This window comes from Orbicella franksi, chromosome 6 (genome assembly GCF_964199315.1).
Source record: "Orbicella franksi chromosome 6, jaOrbFran1.1, whole genome shotgun sequence".
Classification (NCBI taxonomy): domain Eukaryota; kingdom Metazoa; phylum Cnidaria; class Anthozoa; order Scleractinia; family Merulinidae; genus Orbicella; species Orbicella franksi.
This window is the reverse complement of record NC_138150.1, coordinates 29,295,809-29,316,424: the sequence shown is the minus strand read 5'-3', so window position 1 is coordinate 29,316,424 and position 20,616 is coordinate 29,295,809. Positions and strand designations below refer to the sequence as shown.

At 39.3% G+C, this 20,616-nt stretch overlaps 2 protein-coding genes across 4 annotated transcripts in view; one reads left to right on the top strand and one right to left on the bottom strand.

Annotated features, from left to right (window-relative positions):
* Positions 1–289: 289 nt before the first annotated feature.
* LOC145490832 (cilia- and flagella-associated protein 337-like) lies at positions 290–17,605 on the top strand. 3 transcript variants are annotated; one of them, XM_081469930.1, is made up of 26 exons: positions 290–365; positions 515–741; positions 1,093–1,317; positions 1,684–1,736; positions 4,499–4,784; positions 5,156–5,302; positions 5,729–5,788; positions 5,925–6,156; positions 6,564–6,610; positions 7,132–7,269; positions 7,714–7,905; positions 8,280–8,471; positions 8,756–9,175; positions 9,572–9,721; positions 10,258–10,308; positions 11,451–11,584; positions 11,706–11,753; positions 12,278–12,423; positions 12,880–13,037; positions 13,335–13,544; positions 13,647–13,693; positions 13,979–14,013; positions 14,283–14,424; positions 14,967–15,132; positions 15,780–15,932; positions 16,367–17,605. In XM_081469930.1, the coding sequence occupies exons 3-26, from the start codon at positions 1,120–1,122 to the stop codon at positions 16,574–16,576; spliced, it is 3,615 nt and encodes a 1,204-aa protein (XP_081326056.1). In that variant the 5' UTR covers positions 290–365; positions 515–741; positions 1,093–1,119; the 3' UTR covers positions 16,577–17,605. The 3 variants fall into 3 exon arrangements, with proteins under 3 accessions (XP_081326056.1, XP_081326055.1, XP_081326057.1); XM_081469929.1 differs by having other exon boundaries at positions 357–741; XM_081469931.1 differs by lacking the exons at positions 290–365; positions 515–741; positions 1,093–1,317; positions 1,684–1,736 and adding an exon at positions 2,603–3,140.
* Positions 17,606–18,250: 645 nt separating this feature from the next.
* Positions 18,251–20,616, bottom strand: part of LOC145488889 (transient receptor potential cation channel subfamily A member 1-like) — a 77,166-nt gene continuing 74,800 nt past the window's right edge. Inside the window, exons 29-30 of the mRNA XM_081467715.1 lie at positions 19,309–19,418; positions 18,251–18,677 (exon numbers count right to left, since the gene is read on the bottom strand). Coding sequence (XP_081323841.1) covers positions 18,560–18,677; positions 19,309–19,418 — 228 coding nt within the window. The 3' untranslated portion in view covers positions 18,251–18,559. The remainder of the gene's footprint in view (positions 18,678–19,308; positions 19,419–20,616) is intronic.

Genomic DNA, 20,616 nt, shown 5'->3' with positions numbered 1-20,616 from the left:
TGTAGAGAAAGACATTTGCTCTTTCGCAGCCATTTTTACGTAACGTTCCTCCTCGAATTGTCGGTGACAGTGTTACACGAGGGCTGGGTTGATTAGCTAAACAAACCAACGAACAGAAGTATCCGGACAGTTGAATCCGGCAACCTGTTTTTAAATTGTCTCTCCATTCCCGTCCATTTTTTGACTTGCTTCGCTAGTTTTTCTTTGCCATTGGCGATTGCTGCCCAACCACATATAAGGCAGTTTTGTATTCGTCTTGAAGCGTTGGTCCGTAACTTGCTTTGCATTCCTCAATTTACCTTCTTTGTTTCAGTCATCCTCTTTGACAAAAGCGCAGTTGGTTCTTTGAGCGGGTAATTAAGACGGTAATTATGATCTCCGTGTCGTTGCCTCGGCAACCCTTTCAGAGCGGCTTAGCTTGATTGACAACCATTTCACACATAATACGATTATTCCAGCCTTACGGTTTGTGTGTAATTGCTGTTCCTTTGTTTCGGGTTGAGTCAATGCAGAGAGAGAGGCTCTCCAAAGATGTGACGGGAGATTGAAATATGTCAGGGGTACTTGTCCTGTCGACTAACAGAGGGAAGACACATTCACAGAGAATACCACTGGAGGGAAACTAGTTGTAAATTGTCGCAGCTGAGGTCAGAGAATCGAAGCATTCATAATTCATTCCAATCGAAAGGCCCAGCGGCGGCATTTTACAGCACTTTACTGTTTTTAGCAGCCAACGATAAGGTAATACTTCATATATTTCGTCTCAAGTATACACTAAAATTGAGGTACTCTGCACGAGCACCGGTCTAATGGTGCAATATCCTCGTTGATAGGCGCCAAAGTGATCCGACTTCATTGTTAACAGACTAAACCGCGGTTACTATTTAGAGAGAAGAGTGTTCACCAAAGCAGAGAGAGCAAAAATTGCTTTACCCGATATAAACACAGAAATCAAAAGCTTGTAAACACAAGGCAGCGCTTATTTCCGCTAGGTATTCGTGACTCTGATCAATGTTTATTTAGAAGTGGAAATCGTATACGCGGCCACTTCATAGAAGATGTTTACCCGACACTTGACTTTATAATTTTAAGGTGGTTCGAGAACAAAGGTATTCCATCATGGACAAGAAATCCGTTACCCAGGAAACCGCTTCTACCAAGATGTCGTTCCTCCAGCTTCCAGGAGCCGAACACGAGTTCGGAAACTCTCGGCTGCCTTCGGCAACATCTTCGGTAAAGTCTGGATCGATTCACTTCGCCACAACAGTTCGGATGCTTGCACCAGTGATTTGGTCGCGAATTCAGTCAAAACAAAAGGTTAGTTTGTGTCATCGCTTTACAAAACGTTGTTATTTAGTCATTTGGGGAAGATTTGACGTGGAGGGGCTTGGAAGACCTTATGTTTTGTCTTGACAGGACCGTCGATATAAATAATGGTTAATCTGCATATCTGCTTATCACGCGATGGCATGTCAAGTATTTTCAGCTGCAGAACAAGTCTCTTCAAATGCTTGAATTTTAACATCGTTTTATGAAATCTTATTGAACGAGGATGCTAAGATTGACTGGGCTTTTTTTGCTGTGTTTGTTTTGGTAATCAACTCGAGGGGGGAGTGCTATTAGCGCGCGCTGTTTAATTTGTGCACGCGGCGCTTTTCACGTTGCTTTCGTTCTATTTTCCAGAAATCAGCTGCGCGTACCGTCTGTTCTGTGAACACAAATGATTCTTCTCACGAGTAAGTGAACAATTTTTTTTGGATATTCTTGTCGGTACTTTAAACACATTACATAAGTAATCAATAAAAAATGCGCAGCTCAGTAAGTCAGTCTTAATTTTAGCCTAAGCTAACACAAAGGTATTAAGCTTACACATTAACAACGTTTTAATAAATTTTAAATGAAAAGGCATTCATTTCTCTTGCCCATATTACAAACCCACTAACATTTGCTGAAAATGTAAACTCAGAGAATTCATGTGCCGTAGAATAAAAGCAGAAAATTGTGGGTAGACCTGGGAACTGTGGGTGGGGGTATTAAAGAAGTTTTTATCATTTCTTTTTTCCACTCACCTTTGTTTCTTATTACTTTGAGTTTGTGGTTTTTACTATTGGTATTTTTTGGTAAAATAGATAAATAGCTACTTTATGAAGACTTGCAGGTTCTAGATCTCTTCAAGTTTGTAAATTTATGGAAAATATTGAAATGAAAGTGAAGGTACATAAGAGCTTTCTTGTTGATAGGAGATTGAAAGTTAATGAAAGATAATCTCTGGAAAATCAGAAAAGTAATCAATCTCTAATTGGCTGCCGTAAATATATTAGTAGAAAGGAGGCCGCAAATATTAAATGACAGAAAGAGATGTCAAAAAAGACATGGGAGATGAAATATTAATTTGCTTTCGTTCATTGTGTCCTCCTTCAATGTGCCAGATTTAATTAGATAAATATCTTTCCCTTTTGTTTTTCTTAGATTTCAATATTTAAAAAAACACTGGATAATTAACCTAAAAATTTTAATTACAACCTTCGAACAAGACCAAATGTATTATTTCAGTGTGAACATTTCATTTAAAAGTTCATGAATTCACCTTCAGTATTTCACTGTGAGGTTATACTTTTTTATTATTCAAATTGAAAGCTTGTGCTTGTGTAATATTGTTGAATTTTTTTTGAATTGCCTTTCTTGAAAACCTTTGTTTTTAGCTTTTGGTGGGTGATGTTTGATCATGCAATTGTTTTCACTGTTTTTTTTTTGTGTCCTAAGCTATCTTTTGTTTCTTTTGTCATGAGGTTTTTCTTTGTCTTGTTCAAAGTGATTTCAAGAACTATCTAATTAACAATTCAAATTTTAACAGAATTTAATTTTGTAATCAACCAAGTGTGACTTGTGATATTTGTTACTGCCATGACTACATGTAAGAGGCTTCAAAATGTGCAAAAGACTCCTAGAAATGCTTTATTTTGCTGTTAATTGATGGCAAATTAGTTTCACCAAGAGTAGAAAACTCTGATGAATGAGAGCATGCAGGAGATACTTCAGAAGAAAATAGTCGGATGTTTAGGTGTTCTAATCATGAGATTACTTGTATAAACAAAGAAGCTGTTATTGAAACCCTTGGTCTTCAGCATCATGGGTGCCAAGTAAGTCAGTAGTTTCTATAGACATTGTCTTTTTACTTCAGCATTTTATATTTTGACAAGTAGTGAAGTCATTTATGACTCCAGCTGGGATTTCTGCCCAGTTCTTCATTGTTTGTATCTTACGTAGTCATGCACCCTGGAGCTATTAATATCATTACACAGTTGTGTGTGGCTAAACAAACTTTACACTTTGTAACTGTTACCTTATCTGTGACTCTGTGTAGTCGAAAAAAACAAAAAACATTTTGCATCTTGGCTATTGTTAAAACCTATTAAATTTCATCTTTGACAGTGATCCTGATAAAGTATTGTACATACTAGTTAATTTTATAGATCTTGAGTGATGCTGTTGAGCACAATTAGTTTGTAGTTTTAATTGGTTTTATCCAGTCAAATAACCTGATCTCAAATGAAAACCTGGGAGAGTTGGCTGGTCAGGAATGTTTTATTAGCAAATTAAATGGCAGCTCTAAATGAATAAATAATAACAAAATATAACATTCAGATTTTGAATGTGGGGTTTTATTGCTGTCTTCAAGGATTATATCAATTACCCACAGACCAGTGGGTATGATACAAATGTAAGTCATGTGAGTTCACGTATACATTCAGAAAATTGCTATTTCCATTTTTTTTTTTGGTTTAACCCTCCCTTCCCTGAAGAAATCCAAGTTTAGCTTCAACTTTCACTAAAAGTTTTGGCCTTCAAGACGCTCTGAGAGAATTTTCATGGGAAGAGGATGAATTTTCCCAGAACTGTACATTTTCTGCACTTGCATGTACAGATCTAAATAAAGGCCAGAGTTCCCAGTATTCTGACTGTCTCTCTTTCCCTTTACTTTGAAATTTAGATCTGCTGCTAATATATAATTATAGTAATTATAATTATTTGCGACTTAATAGTAATAATGATAATAATGATGTAGAAATGGCATCAACTCAGGAAAAAAATCTGAGTTTCAGATAGGATTTGAGTCCATAACCCTCCGTGATCTAGCCTGATGCTCCATTGAGGTACTGAAGGCTCTATGGTGAGCAAGGGTGAAATGTGGGTCTTTGCCTGGGACTGCATCATGCGGTCACACAGCCAAATTTATTATGACTTGGCAATCATGAACTCATAACTGCATCGCAGAGTCACATTGAGGCATATCAAAGATGCAACCAACTACCCTCCAATATAATATTTTTATTAAAAAAGTAATAACAATAAATAATAATTAATAATAATAATAATTTATTATAATAATTATTCGTAATTTAATAATAATAATGATTAATAATAATAATGATAATAACAAATTAACAACAATAATAGTGCATATCCTTCTAAGTAGTATAACCTGTGCATTTTTCAGCAATACCAAGGGATTGGAGCCCCTGCGCTTGGAGGAAGAGTTGGACATTCATCATCTTGAAACCCTTATGTTCAAGTTTATGACGCACATTCCAGATAAGACAGCTCTCAAGAAATGGCTGACAAGACGAGGATCAGTATACAGAGACCAAAGCAGGTTTCATTCAGCAGGGTTAATGACGCAAGAAGAATTTCATGAAATGCTGGCAGATTTACTAGGAGTTGAAACATGGGATAGCCGAAAGGTGGCGTTATTTGAGAAAGAGATAGGAATGCTATTTAAGAAGGTAACCAATCTGGGTCTGTTGAACAATTTTTGTTTAAACATGTCTAGATTTCTGTAAGTTTACTGTTTGAAATTTATAGGTACAGTGTACCTGTGGTCTAAGGAAATTACCAGGAGCCCAAAAGCTCCTGTTTAAACCATGACATCCTGGGTGCCCAACACTTATTAAGCTTAACAGGATATGAAAAAAGTATGTGTTGTCAGTCTCCTAAAGGCAAAAAGTAATAGTAGCCTGTAGCACCCGGGCACTTCTAGAGCGCTGCAGCGCTGGAATACCACTTTGCATAGTAAAACATGTTCTACCTTGGGCTCCCTTTAATTGACTTATCAGTGCTTTTTACTGATCTTGTTTCACCACATTGTGGACTATAGGTTGATATCGCGTCTGATGGCCTGGTTGACTGGGATGAATTCTGCACTTATCTTATGCTTCAATTTGAAGAGAATGACCAAGCCACCAAAGTGAACAGCAACACATTTATTCCCAAGCCAAATATTGTGAGAATAGACTATAACAAGGTACTGTCAGCACTACACACACACATACATGTACAGTCTGTCTGTAGCAGTAAATTTTTTAAAGCAGGCTGTGATAAGGATCTACTACATGTACATCTACATGAAAATACTAGAATTAACTATCATGTAGTACATGGCCGAAGTATCCAATTCTGTTACTGATTCAGGCAGACACGAACTAGTGGCATTGATAAAGTTGAATGTAAAATCAGTTTAGAACTTGAACCAGATTCAGTTTTAATTACTATAATACACATTTTCTGCATGGTATTAAAATACTGGTTGCAATGATTTTAAACTATAACCATACAGTACATTGTGTATGTATGTTTCTTCGCTGACACTTTTTAGATTTGGTCATCTTTAGTAACTGCACTTCTAATTTATTACCATCGTTCCATTTAATCTGCTCTTTTTGGTTTTTAGGAAACGACAACAAAGATACTCACTGACTTTAATCCGATGAGATATGTCACAGTTAGTAAGGTACTACCATATATGTATGTGCATGATTTAGAATTTGTGATAGTCAAAATTTGCATAAGTAAATTATTGATCCCTGCAGAGGATAAATTTCAAAATACTGCAGTCTTGAATGGTTTCATTATTTTGATTTCGTTAGGAAGGAATCATTGGAGTCTGGAGCACAGAACTGGAACTTCAAAGGAAAATTGAAATGGAGCACAACAGCTCTGATGTTGAACGAAACTCTAACAAGCGTCATATTAAGATGTGGGTGACAGACGCTGTTGCCATGGCAAATGTGCATAAGATGGCTCTCTCTACGACCAACAGGGACATTTATTTTTATGACATGTCAACACCAATTTACACGCCACTATTTCATCTTTGTGGTGAGTGTTGCTTTAATTTGTTATTAATTAGAACAGTTTTATTTGTAGATGTCAGAGACTGAGGCTATTAGTTTTGGATTTTATAATGCCGACTGTTGGAAGCATACATGCAGGTGTGCCATTGGTGTAGTCAGGGTGGTACATGTATGGATGCAAGAGGCAATGAACAGTAACCCTGTGCATGCACTGCGGGCCTATGATACTAGATATCGATAACTACTGACGTAGTAATTCAGGCTTGCAATTCATGGATGTGGCCATTGCTGTGTCCTTGTCAAGGCATTTAACGCTCCAGTACAATTCTACACTAATTGACGGGGCACCTGGAAAAACTGATGTTCTGTAGATTCTTAATGTTAAGGCATCTCTTCAGTTTATATTTTGACTTGTTTTGTTTTTGATTGCAGCTCTTGGAAATGTGGTCCTTTGTCTTGATTACCATTATAACAAAAAGGTGTGTTTAAGTTTTGTTACATGTATCAGTTATTAGAGGAGAGTTATCTTAGGCTATTGTTACTGGATCAGTTGGGCAGCGGCAAGGTAAATGCCTACTATCTGCTCTCAATATAAGCATGTAGCATGTAGTAGGAATTACAGTGCTTTACAGTGCTATGCATCTTGCCATTACCTTCCTAGGGCACCTTCTGATGGCTTCCTTCAAATGGCCAATCAAACTGTGATACTTGCTGCTCAGGTTTTAACGTTTGCCAGAATGAGACTTTTGAAATTCCCATGAGTGTGAATGATGAACTTGACAATTTGACACCTCTGCCCTTGACAGTTCCCATGTTTGATTGGCCAGTTCCATTAGAAGCCAGCAAAAAGTTGTCAAAAAGATGTCAATTTAATCAAAAACTTTCTCAAGTGACAATGCTATGCTGTGTAGTCTGGTAATATTGATGTACAGTGTAAAAACATGCTTACTTAATTTATGTGTAAAACAGTGACACTAACTGGATGTGTTATTTCGTTCAGTTACCAGCTGGAAAATCAATGCTTTTTCTTGGAATGGACAATGGCGTGATCATGTTCCTTGTGTTCTCAACACCTCTCAAAGGACTGTTTGAGACTCCGTTCAAGAAAACTTCAGGAAGTCATCAGGTCTATCTTCAGGTAAGGAGTTAACTGATTTTGGGTTTGTGGGCATGACTCAAAGTTTTAAGCCCTGTGGAGTACACTCTCTCCAAAAAACTATAACAAGTGGTGTACCTTTAAAGGGTACTCCAAGCCCTATTTTTGCTCTAAAGAGAGTGCCCCTGAGGGTTTTTGACCAATCATGAAACTGCTCCAGGTATCTGTTGGACAGGTCACCCAGATATGAACAAAATTACTTAAAGTATGTACACTGTAGTTCGAAAATTGCCTTGGCTGACTTGGCAATTTTGCAGGGGAATTTGGAATGCGTAGTGAATTTACTATTGAGTCAAGGGAGATATTTTGGTCAGCAGTTTTACTGATGAAGGGAGGTTCGTGTATGTTCAGGCCACGTTTTGTTAGATGTTGAATTTTTGCTGTTAATAAAATGTATTTTCTTAGTGATGATCTCTTTTTCTGTAGGACCTGTCAAGTCACTCTCGTTTTGTAACATGCCACACCCTGGGTCAAGTTCACTCTGACTGGGTCAGAAGAGTAAAGTACATTCCGTTGAAGGAGTTTGTTATCTCATGCAGCGGCAGTGGAAAGGATTCACTTGTAGTCAGGGATATTGATGATAAGAAAAGGAAAACATACACTTTTAAAGTTGCAAAGGTAAACACAATTTCCACTGGTGTAGAAAAAGTGCTGAACGCGATGGGATCTTATTTGCTCCCTTTTTTATAAAGCAATTTTTTGCACTTGGACCACAAAAGGAGGGAAAAATAACTCAAAGGATAACTTTCTGTACAGACTTTGTAATTAATAAGACCAAGGTAAATAATTATAAATGTATCAACTGTTATTCTTCTCAGGGCAAGCGTAGTTTTGAAAACTGGGGAATAACACTCAAATATTCCCCAGTTTTAGCTAGAACATATTCGGTCACTAGACGCGTTTTAACCAATCAAAGTCTAACTAGTATGGGCGAAAATATAATTTGTGAGTATGGGCGAAAATATAATTTGTGATATTGATTCTTCATTCAGGGCGTGGAATGTTTTGACTATAGTCACACCCTGAATGTTATCTGCACTGGTGGAGTGGATCATGCTGTTCGCTTGTGGAATCCATACGTCACAGTGAAGCCTGTAGCTATTATGAAGGGACACCAGTCTTCTATCATTGACTTGGCTATTTACGAGGCACTGGAACAGGTCTTCAGTTATGACAAAGATGGAGTAAGAAACACAAAAAGAATATTTATTATTTTGTCTAACGGTGTTTAAATGACTGAAAGCGACGCGTTGTGCGGTGCGGTGCGATGCAAATTTTGGAAGAACGTTACGCTGTCTACAGCGCTACAATTTGTTGCAAAAGTGCCCTAATTGTTGAAACATGAAAGATAGTGTAGTATCGACTTTTAAATTAACCATGATTGTGGCAGGCGAACTCGCATTTTAAGACTTTCCATTTTTAGACCTTTGTTAAGATTTTCCCTTGTAATTGTTATCTTGAATCGCAGGTTTTGAAGTCTTGGGACATCAAAGAACAAGTCTGTCTTCAGACGATTCCCATCAGGTTTCCATTTGGTCACAGAATCCCTGAACATGGTCCTTTCCCATTTCTTCTCATCACATCGCCCATCAACTCCTTGTTTATTAGTAGTAACGACTGCCTTGCAGAAATCAAGATTGTGGCTATGAGCGCTAATAAAAGCAGCAAGACCACCCATCGGAGGCCTTTGTGTGCAGCTTTGTATAATCCCAGCATGGGACAAGTGATCACTGGCTGTGAGGGATCAGTAATTACATTTTGGGACCTGAGCACTGGCCGGAAGGTGCAGCATATTGCAGAGGCTCATGGCGCGGAAGAAATATCTTGCATGACCATGGATCCGTCAGGGCGTCGCCTTATGACTGGTGACAGGAGCGGCAACATACATGTAAGTCACCGTTCATCAAATGGGGTTCAAGAACAATTTGACAACAAAAATATACAATGGTCTGCAATCTGTAGACCAAAAAAATTGATTGTAGTGCCAGGTTTTCGTTCCTAAGGTTACCTAGCAACATGAAATAGTCTCACTGCGTCATGCTTGCGTGTTCGCAGCACTCGCCAGTGGTCGTGCTCTTTTTTGATTGGGTAATAAGAATCGTAAAGTCCTAGGGCATTGCAACGAAGAGTTGCCAGAAACGGAACTTGTTTCGCCCGCTTATACGACCACAAGTAAATACACCAGCTACACGAGTTTGAGTAAATGTAACTGCTAAAGGGATTGTAGCGATATCTTTTGATTATTTTGCTTACTGTTTCTGTCGCCTTATTTTTTGATACGCAGGTTTGGAATGCTAGCAATGGCCATTTGCTTAACAAGCTTGATCCTTTAGGAGAAAATGAAGTGACCGGAATCATTTCATTACCTGAGAAGAGTAAAATAATAACAGTGGGATGGAATCGTAAAATCCTCGTCTATTACGATGACATTCAGGTGCGCAACAGTATCCATTATTTGGAGTTTTAGGGACCTTAAGTAGTGACGACGGCGACGCCTAGTAAAAAAGGGATTTATATTTTATCTTTGAATTTCGGAATTACGTATCTAGATCTTTTCAGTTCTCCAGATGTCGGTCTAAAAACCTACTCAAATTAAATGTGTAATGCCAGCGATCGACTCTAGGAGAAAATACGAAAAATTAGCCGTCTTGGCTCACTTTCTGCAAAATATCCAGAATTTGGTCATTTCACGTTGTTGTTTTGCAGAGGACGGCTAAGAAATATAGAAGGATTTATAACGCACGTGCACAGCCGTTGTTCTGCTTATTAAATCTTTCGTTTGGTGACGTTCTTGTTGCCGTTATCGTCGTGGTTTGATTAAACTCCCCTTTGTGTAAAATACAACGAGAAAATGATGCTTGTAACCAAACGGCTTTGTTGCAAATGCCGTAACAGAACCCTCCTGACTGGTGCGCAGCTGCCATATAAAAATACCCATTGAGTGTTGACCTTTCTACTTTTTGCTCTCAGACATTCTGTCTCAGACCAAATGCGGGTTGGAAAGGAGGACAATTGCATCAGGTAACTTCCAAGTACATCTAAATGTTAGCATTAAAAAGTGGCACTCTGTATTAGAACAGTTTTGTAATGACCCGAGTTAAATCTAGATTGCAGTAACCAAGTCTATTGGTCCGTGTGAAAACAAAACCCGCTGACCTCGAATTTAAACATCTACTAGTGGACAGCGCGGGAAAAAGCTGTGACCACTGCAGCTAAAATAGCGGGAAAAATGTACAACGGTTGATAAGTGCGGCGATCATCGCATTCGTGATTTGGTCAATACAACATTTCTTGTCAACGCAAAACTGTGCAATGGGACGCCGCTTGTAGGACTCACGGCCTTGCAACCGCGGTGTACGAGCAAGCAGAGGTAAACTTCTCAGTGTTGGTCTGCACGCACCATAAATTCAGTGGTCTTATCAGCGTTTGCAGCAGGAGGACAGTTGGTTTTCACAAGGCAAACCTTTGTGAGCTGAACTCCTTTATAGGACCCCGTCCACACTACGATGGAGGAATTTGAAAACGGAGGTTTCACTGTGAAAACGCATCAAATGTTTTCCTCCACACTACGCTGGAGGAATTTAAGAAACGCAACAATCACCGGTCATTTTGGATTTGTGTTTGAGGAAAACTCGGACAGGGAAATCACGTGATTATCGTGAAGCGATCGTTTTCGAAAAGCTCCGTTTTCAAAATGCGTTCCATCCACACGAAAATTAAAAGCCGGCGTTTTCAAATTTCTCCGGTTTGATGAGCGTTTCTCAAAAACTCCATTTTCGTGACGGATTAGTGTGGACGGAAGGCCTAACCGAAGAAATAAAGTTGCGTTTTCAAATTCCTCCAGCGAAGTGTGGACGAGGCCTAAGAAAAACTTTCCTCCAGGTGGTCAAACCAGGCGGATAAAATCTTCCTCCTCGTGCAAAATCTGTCATATGCATTTTGAAAATGAGTTTGATTTGCATGAGAATAAACGCGTGGGCGGAATACTTTTTCATATGAACGGTTTCGCCCGAAAACTCCTTTTGAAACAGAGGATGGCCTATGTGGCGTCAAGAGGCAGTCGTGTGTACAGGCTGAAATGGCTAGTCGGCAGACAGTTGACGATTTTTGGCGGATTTCTATCTTGTCCTGAACTGACTAAAATCGTTTTTTTTTTTTTGCAGGATGACATCTTGACTGCTGCTTTCTGTCCTCCAAACTACCTAGCCACGGCCAGTTTTGACGGTGACATCATTCTCTGGAGTCTGGACCGAGAAAAGATGATGCGAAGACTGAAGAAAGGCTCGGGAAGTTTGTTGTACGCTGAAGTTCCGTTTTTGTCATTATTGTCTGATAATTCCTTTTGTGTTGATATATTTTGCTTATTTCTCATTTTTTCATCTTGGTTCATTAACAATGTATTTCTATTCTTGGTATAGAAAAGCCAAGATTAAGAAGCTGGGACTCCTTCACTGCAAAAGAGCGAGGTAAGACCACTTGGCAGTGTTGCTGTTGTTACTCAGTTACTCAATTCTTGACCAGTTAAAGACAAATTTATGTGGGAGAGGTGGAATCGAATGGCAATCAGTTGTGCTTGCTTTAATTTGTTTTTGGTGAACTGAAAAGATTGAAAAGTAACAACAGTCAGATGTCAGCAATTTGGTAGGGGGTGGCAAAGTGCATGTATGTCAACGTACCTTCCTGTAAAAAAAAGAAATAAAAAAAAAAATAAAAAAAAAATAAAAAAATAAAAAAATAATAATAAATAAGACACTTAACTCTCACAGTGCCTCTCTCCACCCAGACGTACAAATGGGTACCGGCGACTTTAACGCTTGGGGTAACCCTGTGACGGACTAGCATCCCATCAAGGGGGAGTAGAAATACTCCTAGTCGCTTCATGCTACAGAAACCCGATACACTCCGGCCTGATGGGCCACTTGGCTCGAATGCAGACTTAACCTTACTAAGTGATTTCAGTGTTTGAAGCTCTTGATGTCTTCTTTTGTAGTCAAGGCTGTGCTGGTGCGCCGGTGGACAAGTTGTTGTTTCTTACGTCAAGGGCTCAGTGGAAGACTCAAGAGAGCGCTGTACTTGTGTCATCAGAGGCTGGTACTCTGGAGTTTTGGTGTTTGTACGGTGCGAATAGACCCATGGGTATGTAATTGAACATCACGTGCTGTTACGCTTCTTACAGAATCGCGCATGGTTCAAAGAATCTCTTATTATTTTGACTGGCTAACGAGCGAGATATTCTGTTTCGACTCTGTAGCAATTTAACATGTACGGTGTCTCCATCGAGAGAGAAATGCTGGGGAAACACGAGCAGATAGGCTAATGTCGAAATCTCGAGCTCATAATCTAATTGTTAAATAGAAACACGATTTTAAACCAATCAGTGGGCGTATTTTCTTTGGGCTATTTTCGAATGAATTTCAACTGGAATGTATTTCCTACATTTTCATTTTCGTACTTTGATTTCTAACAGTATGGCAATTACTCTTGAGTAGTAAGCCATAGTGATACTGAATATGCTTGTACAGAGCCTTTCCTTAGTCCAGATATTATCGCCCTCATTGTAAACCCATGATTGTTTTGTGTTTGGTTACTTAGGGAGATATCGGGCTGCAGATGACGAAGACAGCTGTGTGTGCGCCCTAGCAACAGACCCTAGTAACGATATGTTGATTACTGGAGACTCTAATGGGAACATCTCTGTATGGGACATCAGCTCCTACTGCATTTCAAGAGCAGAAACCATCATTGCTCAGGTACATGTAGTTTACTGTGTATTAACTTAACACCAAGTCATGAGAAATCGTTTATGTAAAGAAATAATCGTGTTGTGTTGATGGCAATGTTTCCAAGTAGCTTGTCTCACGCACTGACCGATTGAAGTCTTTCTCATACCTCGTTTTAGCTTTTCAACATTTACCACCAATAAAAGAGTTAATATTTTGAAGTAACCATGTGAATGTTTTGACTTCATCGCTTGTACAGATAACGTGAATTAGATTAGCCAAGAAACGGCGACTTAATATTATCTTCATGGCTGTGTCTTCTTTCAGGTTTGGTCGAGAACTCAAGGCGCGGTCAACACAGATGAGAACCCAGAAGGCAAACCTCCAGTACTCTCTGGCTGGCATGCGCACCAGGGCTCTGTGGTCAGTGTGGAGTACTTACCACGTGATCAAGGCGCCTTATTGCTGTCTGCTTCTGAGGACTGCACAGCAAGGCTCTGGACCCTGAACGGCCAGTTTATTGGAATGTTCGGGCAGGTTAGTGGAGTGGTGCTTTCAAAGGATTTCATGGTAAACTGCTGATGACACCCTAAATAACGTGTTCACAAGCAAATGCTAACCATTTTTTGTATCACACAGAAACGATTGTGGAACATTGATGATCCAAGCTCGTACAGAGTCACAAGGTAAGACAAACCTGAAATGTAGCTAAAATTATGTCACCGATTAAAGCAATAACATGTTCAGTTAGGTGTCGAAAGTAATCAGACAATTACTTTGGTTTTGGATTTACTACGGCTCAAGATTGGCTGAGTAGTCTAATTGGTAAAAAATCGGTTTGGTTTTGGTTTTACGAAACTCAATTGAAAACTGCTCTAATCTACAATATTAAGGTTTTACCTGCCTGAAGCATAGAAAATTGGTCTTCGTAGTTACATTGTGAGTTTTATTTTATTTCTTTTTTTGTTTAGACATACTAGTAATGAAAGAAAAGAAAACGAAAAAGGTACGTTGTAATCTAATTACCCCAAAATGATAGTGTCTGCTGTGTCTAAGCCCTTAGCAATCTGCCATCTTAATTGACTTCTTTTGAAAGGACAAGACGGCAGCGAGCGAGTTGCGATTGTCTGTAGTTGATCGACTTTCCATCAACGTTTTATTAGTTCATCATTTCTCCTTCGTTTCTACAGTAGTGTTTTCACATTCCACTCCATTGATGCTTAGTGTAACTAGGGCTACCAAGTATACTAACATTTCTTTTTCGTTGCGCTCTAGACAACGGTAGTGTGGAAAAAAGAACTCGTCATCTTAGCGAGATGAGCGGAACAAGTTCCAACCCACCCTCTCCTCCCACTGCCAGTCCAACGCAACTAAGTCCCAGTCCACCAACATTGGAAATACCCCGGTTAAGCACAAGGTGAGTACATTTGATGTTATATCTGCATTTTTGTCTGGAAAGCTAGGTAAACAAAGAACAAACAAAGAAACAGTCATGACCTGCTCATAATAAATGCGTACTGGTCACGGGTGACAATGCAATAATCCAGTGCTTTTCTCACAGTTGATGTTTTCCCGCACCTTGTTAGCGGTGGGTGGTTTACCTCATTTCTAAAACGGTCTATCATTCCCCTAGTTGCCGCAGATTTCTTGCTTCCCGGCTATTAGGGCTGTGAGTAACATATGTATTTACTTCATAAAGAATGTGACGATTATTTGTCAGGTAGATAACAAACATTGCTTTTGGACCGGACATTTTCATGTTTTCTCTTCCATTGTTTGTTTCACTGTTTATTTACATTGGCCCTAAAAACCCCACTGGGGTAGTGGTCGATAAAGTTATTTTATTTTTCTGTTGTTAAGATGATTTTTTTTCCCTCTTCAAACGAGAACACTGTTAGTAATACTAGCTGTATTTTACAATCAACAAAATTACAAAGTTCTATTGTTTGTGCTCTCTAGTACACCGACAACTCCTCGTGAGAGGAATTTTCTGCCGGCTATTGAAGTTGGACGGCCAGGTGAAGATGGAGCTGAAGAAGATCCGTACTCATGGAGGAGGAATGAGTACTACAGGTCCATGACCAGCCTAGTGCTGGAAAAATCAAACAAAAATTCACAGACCTGGGTAAGTGTGTGTTTACTAGCATACGTTTTCATAATATGACATCATTGGCTTCCTGCTTGCATTTTCATTATTGAGCAGATAATGAACATGTAGTGCTGACAGCATCACACGCACTCTCTTGCATATCATGTGCATTGCTCCCATGGAAGAGTCCCATTTGAAAATATCAGGGATGCCCGTCGTCTCCCCTTAGAGGAAAAAAAAAGGATTCTAGTCTCACTTAGGGTGTTGATGACGGAAAGCCACCATTTTTGACTGTCAAAGTATCTTTAAGGGTGCACTTGAAGAAATAGTAATATCATTTCCATTTTTAGACTCAATTTCCGCAGGTTTCTCGAGTCCAGTTTGCTTGCGCGGGCGGGTTTAATTCAAATTTTCCCACGAGCATCCCCGACCTTTTCATATGGGAGTTTTCTTCTGGGGGGGTGGGGGGGGGGGGGTGTGGGGATTGCTATCGCTGCCGTTTTGACTTTCGTTATCAATTGCTGTTAAAACGTCTTGCATTAATTTATATTGATTGTTGTAATCAGGTCATATACTTTACTTGTTCCAGGCTCTAAAATGTTCTTTCTTTAAATTCCGCGTTTAATTATTCTGTACCGTCTTACATTAGCTTAAACGAAGTGCTTTTATTAATTTGTCTCCAGTCTATTCTCGGGGATCATTACAACAAGGACTTCAGACGGCGCATGGAGACGAGGCAGTCACGAAGAGATCACGTGGGCAATGTGGACCGGAAGTTAACAAATGGAGCAGGATTGGGCAACACTTGCTCTCCTTTCCAAGCCCTCCATATGCCTGTAAGCCCAAGTCACCCAGGGTTAATTTGTTAACTCCAGCGCAAAATAGTTATCACTTCCAAAAGTTGCTTTTTTTTCTCCAAAGAACGATTAGAGAACTTCATTGCAGAGAAAAGTTACTTTTAACACATTATAAACTTAAGAGAACTTATCAGTTACATTTTTATCAAATTTGTTTTTCTTAGTTTAGTAGTTGTCTAGTTATTATACTCTAGTGTAAATTCACACTACTTCTGTGAAGACTGTGAAAATAAGATACGATTTCGTGTTTGAATAAAGGCTGATTGATTGATTGATTGATTGATTGAGCCATTCAAACTCCTCTTGTGAAAAGTGTTATATTATAACGGTTGTTAATTTGTGTCCTCTTCAGACTAAGGCATAGATACAATACACGAAATAATTCACTCGTTTTCGTTAACTTTTGTCGACAGGACACTAAAGAGTACGAGCTTCCTAAGAACATGCCGGTGACTCCACGTATGATGCACAAGGCGGGTCGATCATCAAGTGAGCCAGTCTGGATGACAGTCCGACAGGGAGCTCTGCCGCCATTACCCGCACTCAAAAGATCAGACAGCTTCCTCACCATGGCCGAGTCCGCTTCAGGAAACGCTTCGCAGTTGTCGTTTATGGTGGAGTAAATCACGCTTTTGGTGCAAGATCAGAGCCAGTGTCTTTTGGTTCGTTATGATTGACATCTTCACGGCAATCAGAGCGGGAAAACAACATCTGTGTCTTTGCGATGTCTCGCCTGCGCAAATACTTTCTCTTGTTGCTAACTTACTTCTGTCTCCGAGACCGTGCGAGATATTTCAGAATTTAGCACAACGAAGCTCACTGATTCGAGTCGGTTGTGAAAAATCGTGTGCTATAATTAGCCTATCAGCTTCATCGTGACACGTCATCAGTGTGAAATGTCGTTCGTCATTTCCAGGGCAAGAGAGAGAAGGAGAGAGAAAAGTCAACCGTATTTATTCAATTGTTATTCTGAAGGGAAAACTACCATCTGTTTCAAATGATACACATTGTAGCATTCTTGTGACTTGCTACACTACGATACTTGTCAAGGAAAGATTACGTTACGAATCAAACAAATGCCTACAGAGGCTACCTTTGAGTCGTTCAGAAATATGATAGAAGAGAGGGACTGCCTCGAGAGTTCTGCCCTCGCACTAACAGGAACTTGCGGAAAAGAGACGCTACTAAGTGATGGAAATCCAAAATCAAGGTAGTGCTGTTCATAAAACGAAAGATAGCAGAACTTTCTTGGAGTTGAGTCCAAACCAACAACAACTTAATAGTTTCGTTGATGATCCACGATAAATCATATGACATGTATTTATTTTTTATATATAGTTACGCTATGTATAATTTATTGTACAGTTGCCAAACACGGAGAAGTTTTTAAATAGTATACTATACATGTACCTCTAGGATCGAAAATAATGATATAGAGGACAATTCGAGTATTTTTAGTATTCTATGAAGTATGAATATGAGTTTTTACAAAAATTGGGAAAAGCTTCGAAATATGAAGGAGAAATGAAAAATGGAGAATTTTGGTGCCTGCAGTGCGGTGACGCCATCGTAGAATTCTGCAATCAATAATGACTATAGAGCATGCTTAGATTATGGATGTTTTTATTAAAGAAATCATTATGACAACCTTATCAGCGAATTTATTTCATTTTTGCGTTGCCACGTGGTGAGAATCTCAATCAGTCTGTCAACTTTGGGTCCTTATTATTTTTTTTTTACTCACTCATCTTCCGTGATATTTCACGTTCACCGGGTCAGTCCTTCCAATTTAAATCTGATTCAGCGTGGTGCAAAGGACTCTGACCCTAAAGCACGTTTGGGGACCCGAACAAGTTACCCGTACTGGAGCCTAACCGGAACTCAGTGACGCCAGTTTGTACAACAGGTCCCATATCCATCCAACGCGCGCTCGTAGAATAATTGAACCAAGGGTGTTGATACCTCGGGAGGGCCGGACACACACGCTGCGTGCAAGAGAGTTGATAAATGGTTTGCTTACAGCATAGAAGTATTTCACGTGAATGAGAACCTAAGATAAACTACTTTTAAATACTCAGCTCTACAAATTCTTATCTGTCTGTGCAGTGCTAGGTTTGATTTTATTTGTGCCTTGTGGAAGTTTAACCTTGTGATAGACATGAATACAACGTACTTCAAGATTCTCTTAAGGAGATATAACATAGATCTTAGTTTTTAAGAGTAAACATTAATAAATTGATCAATGCTCCTAACCAGCCATTTACATTACTTCTGACCACATTTCCTATTACACGTCATTTACTTTATCGTGTACTGTAGCGTCTACTGTATTAGCTACTGTAAGTTCTATAGCGACCCTACTGGTTTATAACTGTACACATTACCTGAAATAACTTGAAGCGATAATGCGAGCATATATGTACACGCGGTTCATGTAGCAGCGCATTTTTGGCAAGAGCCGAGCTTAAATTGACTTTTGGTTTATAATCATTGTTTTAAGGTCGAGTAATACGGACACGGGAAATTGTTAAGACGTCTTTCGATGTAATCCTGTAAATTGACATCGAGCCTGGCTGAATCAATTGCTGTTAAATGCTGAGTATGTCTTAGAAGTCATCCAGGAGGTCAGTTCTGGTACTGACTGGAGAGTGCGCTCCAAACTGTCTTGAGATGTTCTCGAGTATTGTTCTTTGAGACCACATTTCTGTTCTTAACGCCATGATGCTGTGAAAGGGTAAGATAGAAATTCCTAAATAATAAATAATACACAGCACCTTCCGCTCAGGCTTTGAGAGAAATCTCAGCAAAGCCCCTTTACATCGTTATGCGTCGGTTTTCTTAGTGAAGTCACGGATTAAATAAGAGGTTGTAATAGATCAAACACGAAAGATAGTGTTTGACCACATTTCCAAACACCGCGAGGAGGGTTGAAAATACGTCGCGTAGCGGAGTATTTTTGACGAAATTCGAGGTGTTTGGAAATGTGGTCAAACACTGTCTTGAACGTTTGATATATCTTTTCAATCGGAATTAAAACTAAAGAGAAAACGGCGAAATAAAATCGTAGAAATCTATGCTAATTAAGATCATGTATCCAAACACAGTCGCAGTGATGATTCATTTCGTTTTGAACCTGATGAATTAAAATTTTTCCAGTTCGTTGATTTAATCCGTGTTAATCTTCTCCATCCTTTAGCATACTTGCTTCTTTGTGGTGTTTTTCTATCTTAGTAAATAACAATTTTGAGGTTTCCTTCAATTTTAAGTTAATTTTCTACTTGGCCAAAATAACCCAAAATACCGTGACTGAGCTCTTTTAAAAGAAATACTGGCTTCTATTTGTTAGCTGACTCACCTATCTTGGTGAGTCTTTAGTTGTTCATGAAGCTGCGTCATCTTGTCTTCAGCGGAGTTAATATTTTTTAGTAACCGACATGGAGCATTATCTACCAGCCCCAGGTACCACTGGCGAGGAACAAAAAAAAAAAAAACAAACAAAAAAACAAAAAAACAAAAAAAATCATAACTTGTTACCCTCTTGTTGTTACACATTCAGCAACACAGTTTTAGTCAGTTATCATTTAACAGTGATCATGTGGATGGAAAGTACATATGGGTTATTGACCAAGCATGAGGCCAAGATAGCTGGATATTGGTCAAGTTCTTTCTTTGCGTGTTTATGGATTGAGATGGAGTCGAGGTCCATAAACACATAAGAGAAGATCGAGGCCAATATCCAGACATCTTATCCTGACGCTTGGGCAATAAAGGATTTATTATATGGAAAAAGAACAATATTTGTATGCAGGACACAGTCTGTAATCTCGAGTGGGTAGCCAATCACAGCGCAGGATTCGGTTCATCTTTCCCGCTAACGGAGCTAGCTATATACCGTAAAATCCCACTTTTAAGCTCCCCCCCGCTTATACGCCCCCCTGGATATAAGCCTATCTATTTGCTAACAAAGATATTATTCCCGATATGATGAAGCCCCTCCCAGATATAAGCCCATCTAATGTATAAGTGCCTTCCTTTACAAACATCAAAAAAAGAAACAAATCTTCATGCACATGTAACAACGCTATGAGTTTTGTTCCACTGTTCATTTACAACGCAACTGTTCAACGACAATGTTTTGGAGTACGATAACAGAGCAAACAGCTAGCTACAATCCGGCAGTTTTCCGTGCACGCAGATGTTTTGTAGCCTGCCTAAAATGAACTCTGAGCCTTCCGTATTCCTTTCCTCACTTGCGCTTTGTGTTTCTTGCTCCCGTAAATGTAATACACACATGCTAATTCAATTCCACCTCCAATAACCTAAGTGCCCTCCGGTGCCTTCCTTGCTTCCCCGGTAATTTCACCCGTCATGCTTGTCAGTATCCCGTCTTTTAAGAACGGACAAAGAACTTGCGCTAACGCATTGGGGACGTGAACAATAATGTTATCTGTAGGCTTTTTTAATTCGTTTCTCAGATAGGTTTTATCTCGTCGTCTTTCCGAAACATTTTTTTTACTCCGATTGTAAGTCCCCCTGGATATAAGCCCCCCCCCCGTTTATGATCCCACCCAAAACCCGTTATGAAGTTATATAAGCGCAGGGCTTTAAAGTGGGATTTTATTATAATAATTAAAATTGTGCTTTAAATTTTGCTTTCGAAAAC

Excerpts from the sequence above, each read along its gene's own strand:
- LOC145490832 (XM_081469930.1), top strand. The coding sequence starts at position 1,120 with ATGGACAAGAAATCCGTTACCCAGGAAACCGCTTCTACCAAGATGTCG. Across the intron at positions 7,906-8,279 it reads ACACTTTTAAAGTTGCAAAG|GGCGTGGAATGTTTTGACTA; the intron begins GTAAACACAATT and ends TTCTTCATTCAG. Across the intron at positions 9,176-9,571 it reads ACAGGAGCGGCAACATACAT|GTTTGGAATGCTAGCAATGG; the intron begins GTAAGTCACCGT and ends TTTGATACGCAG.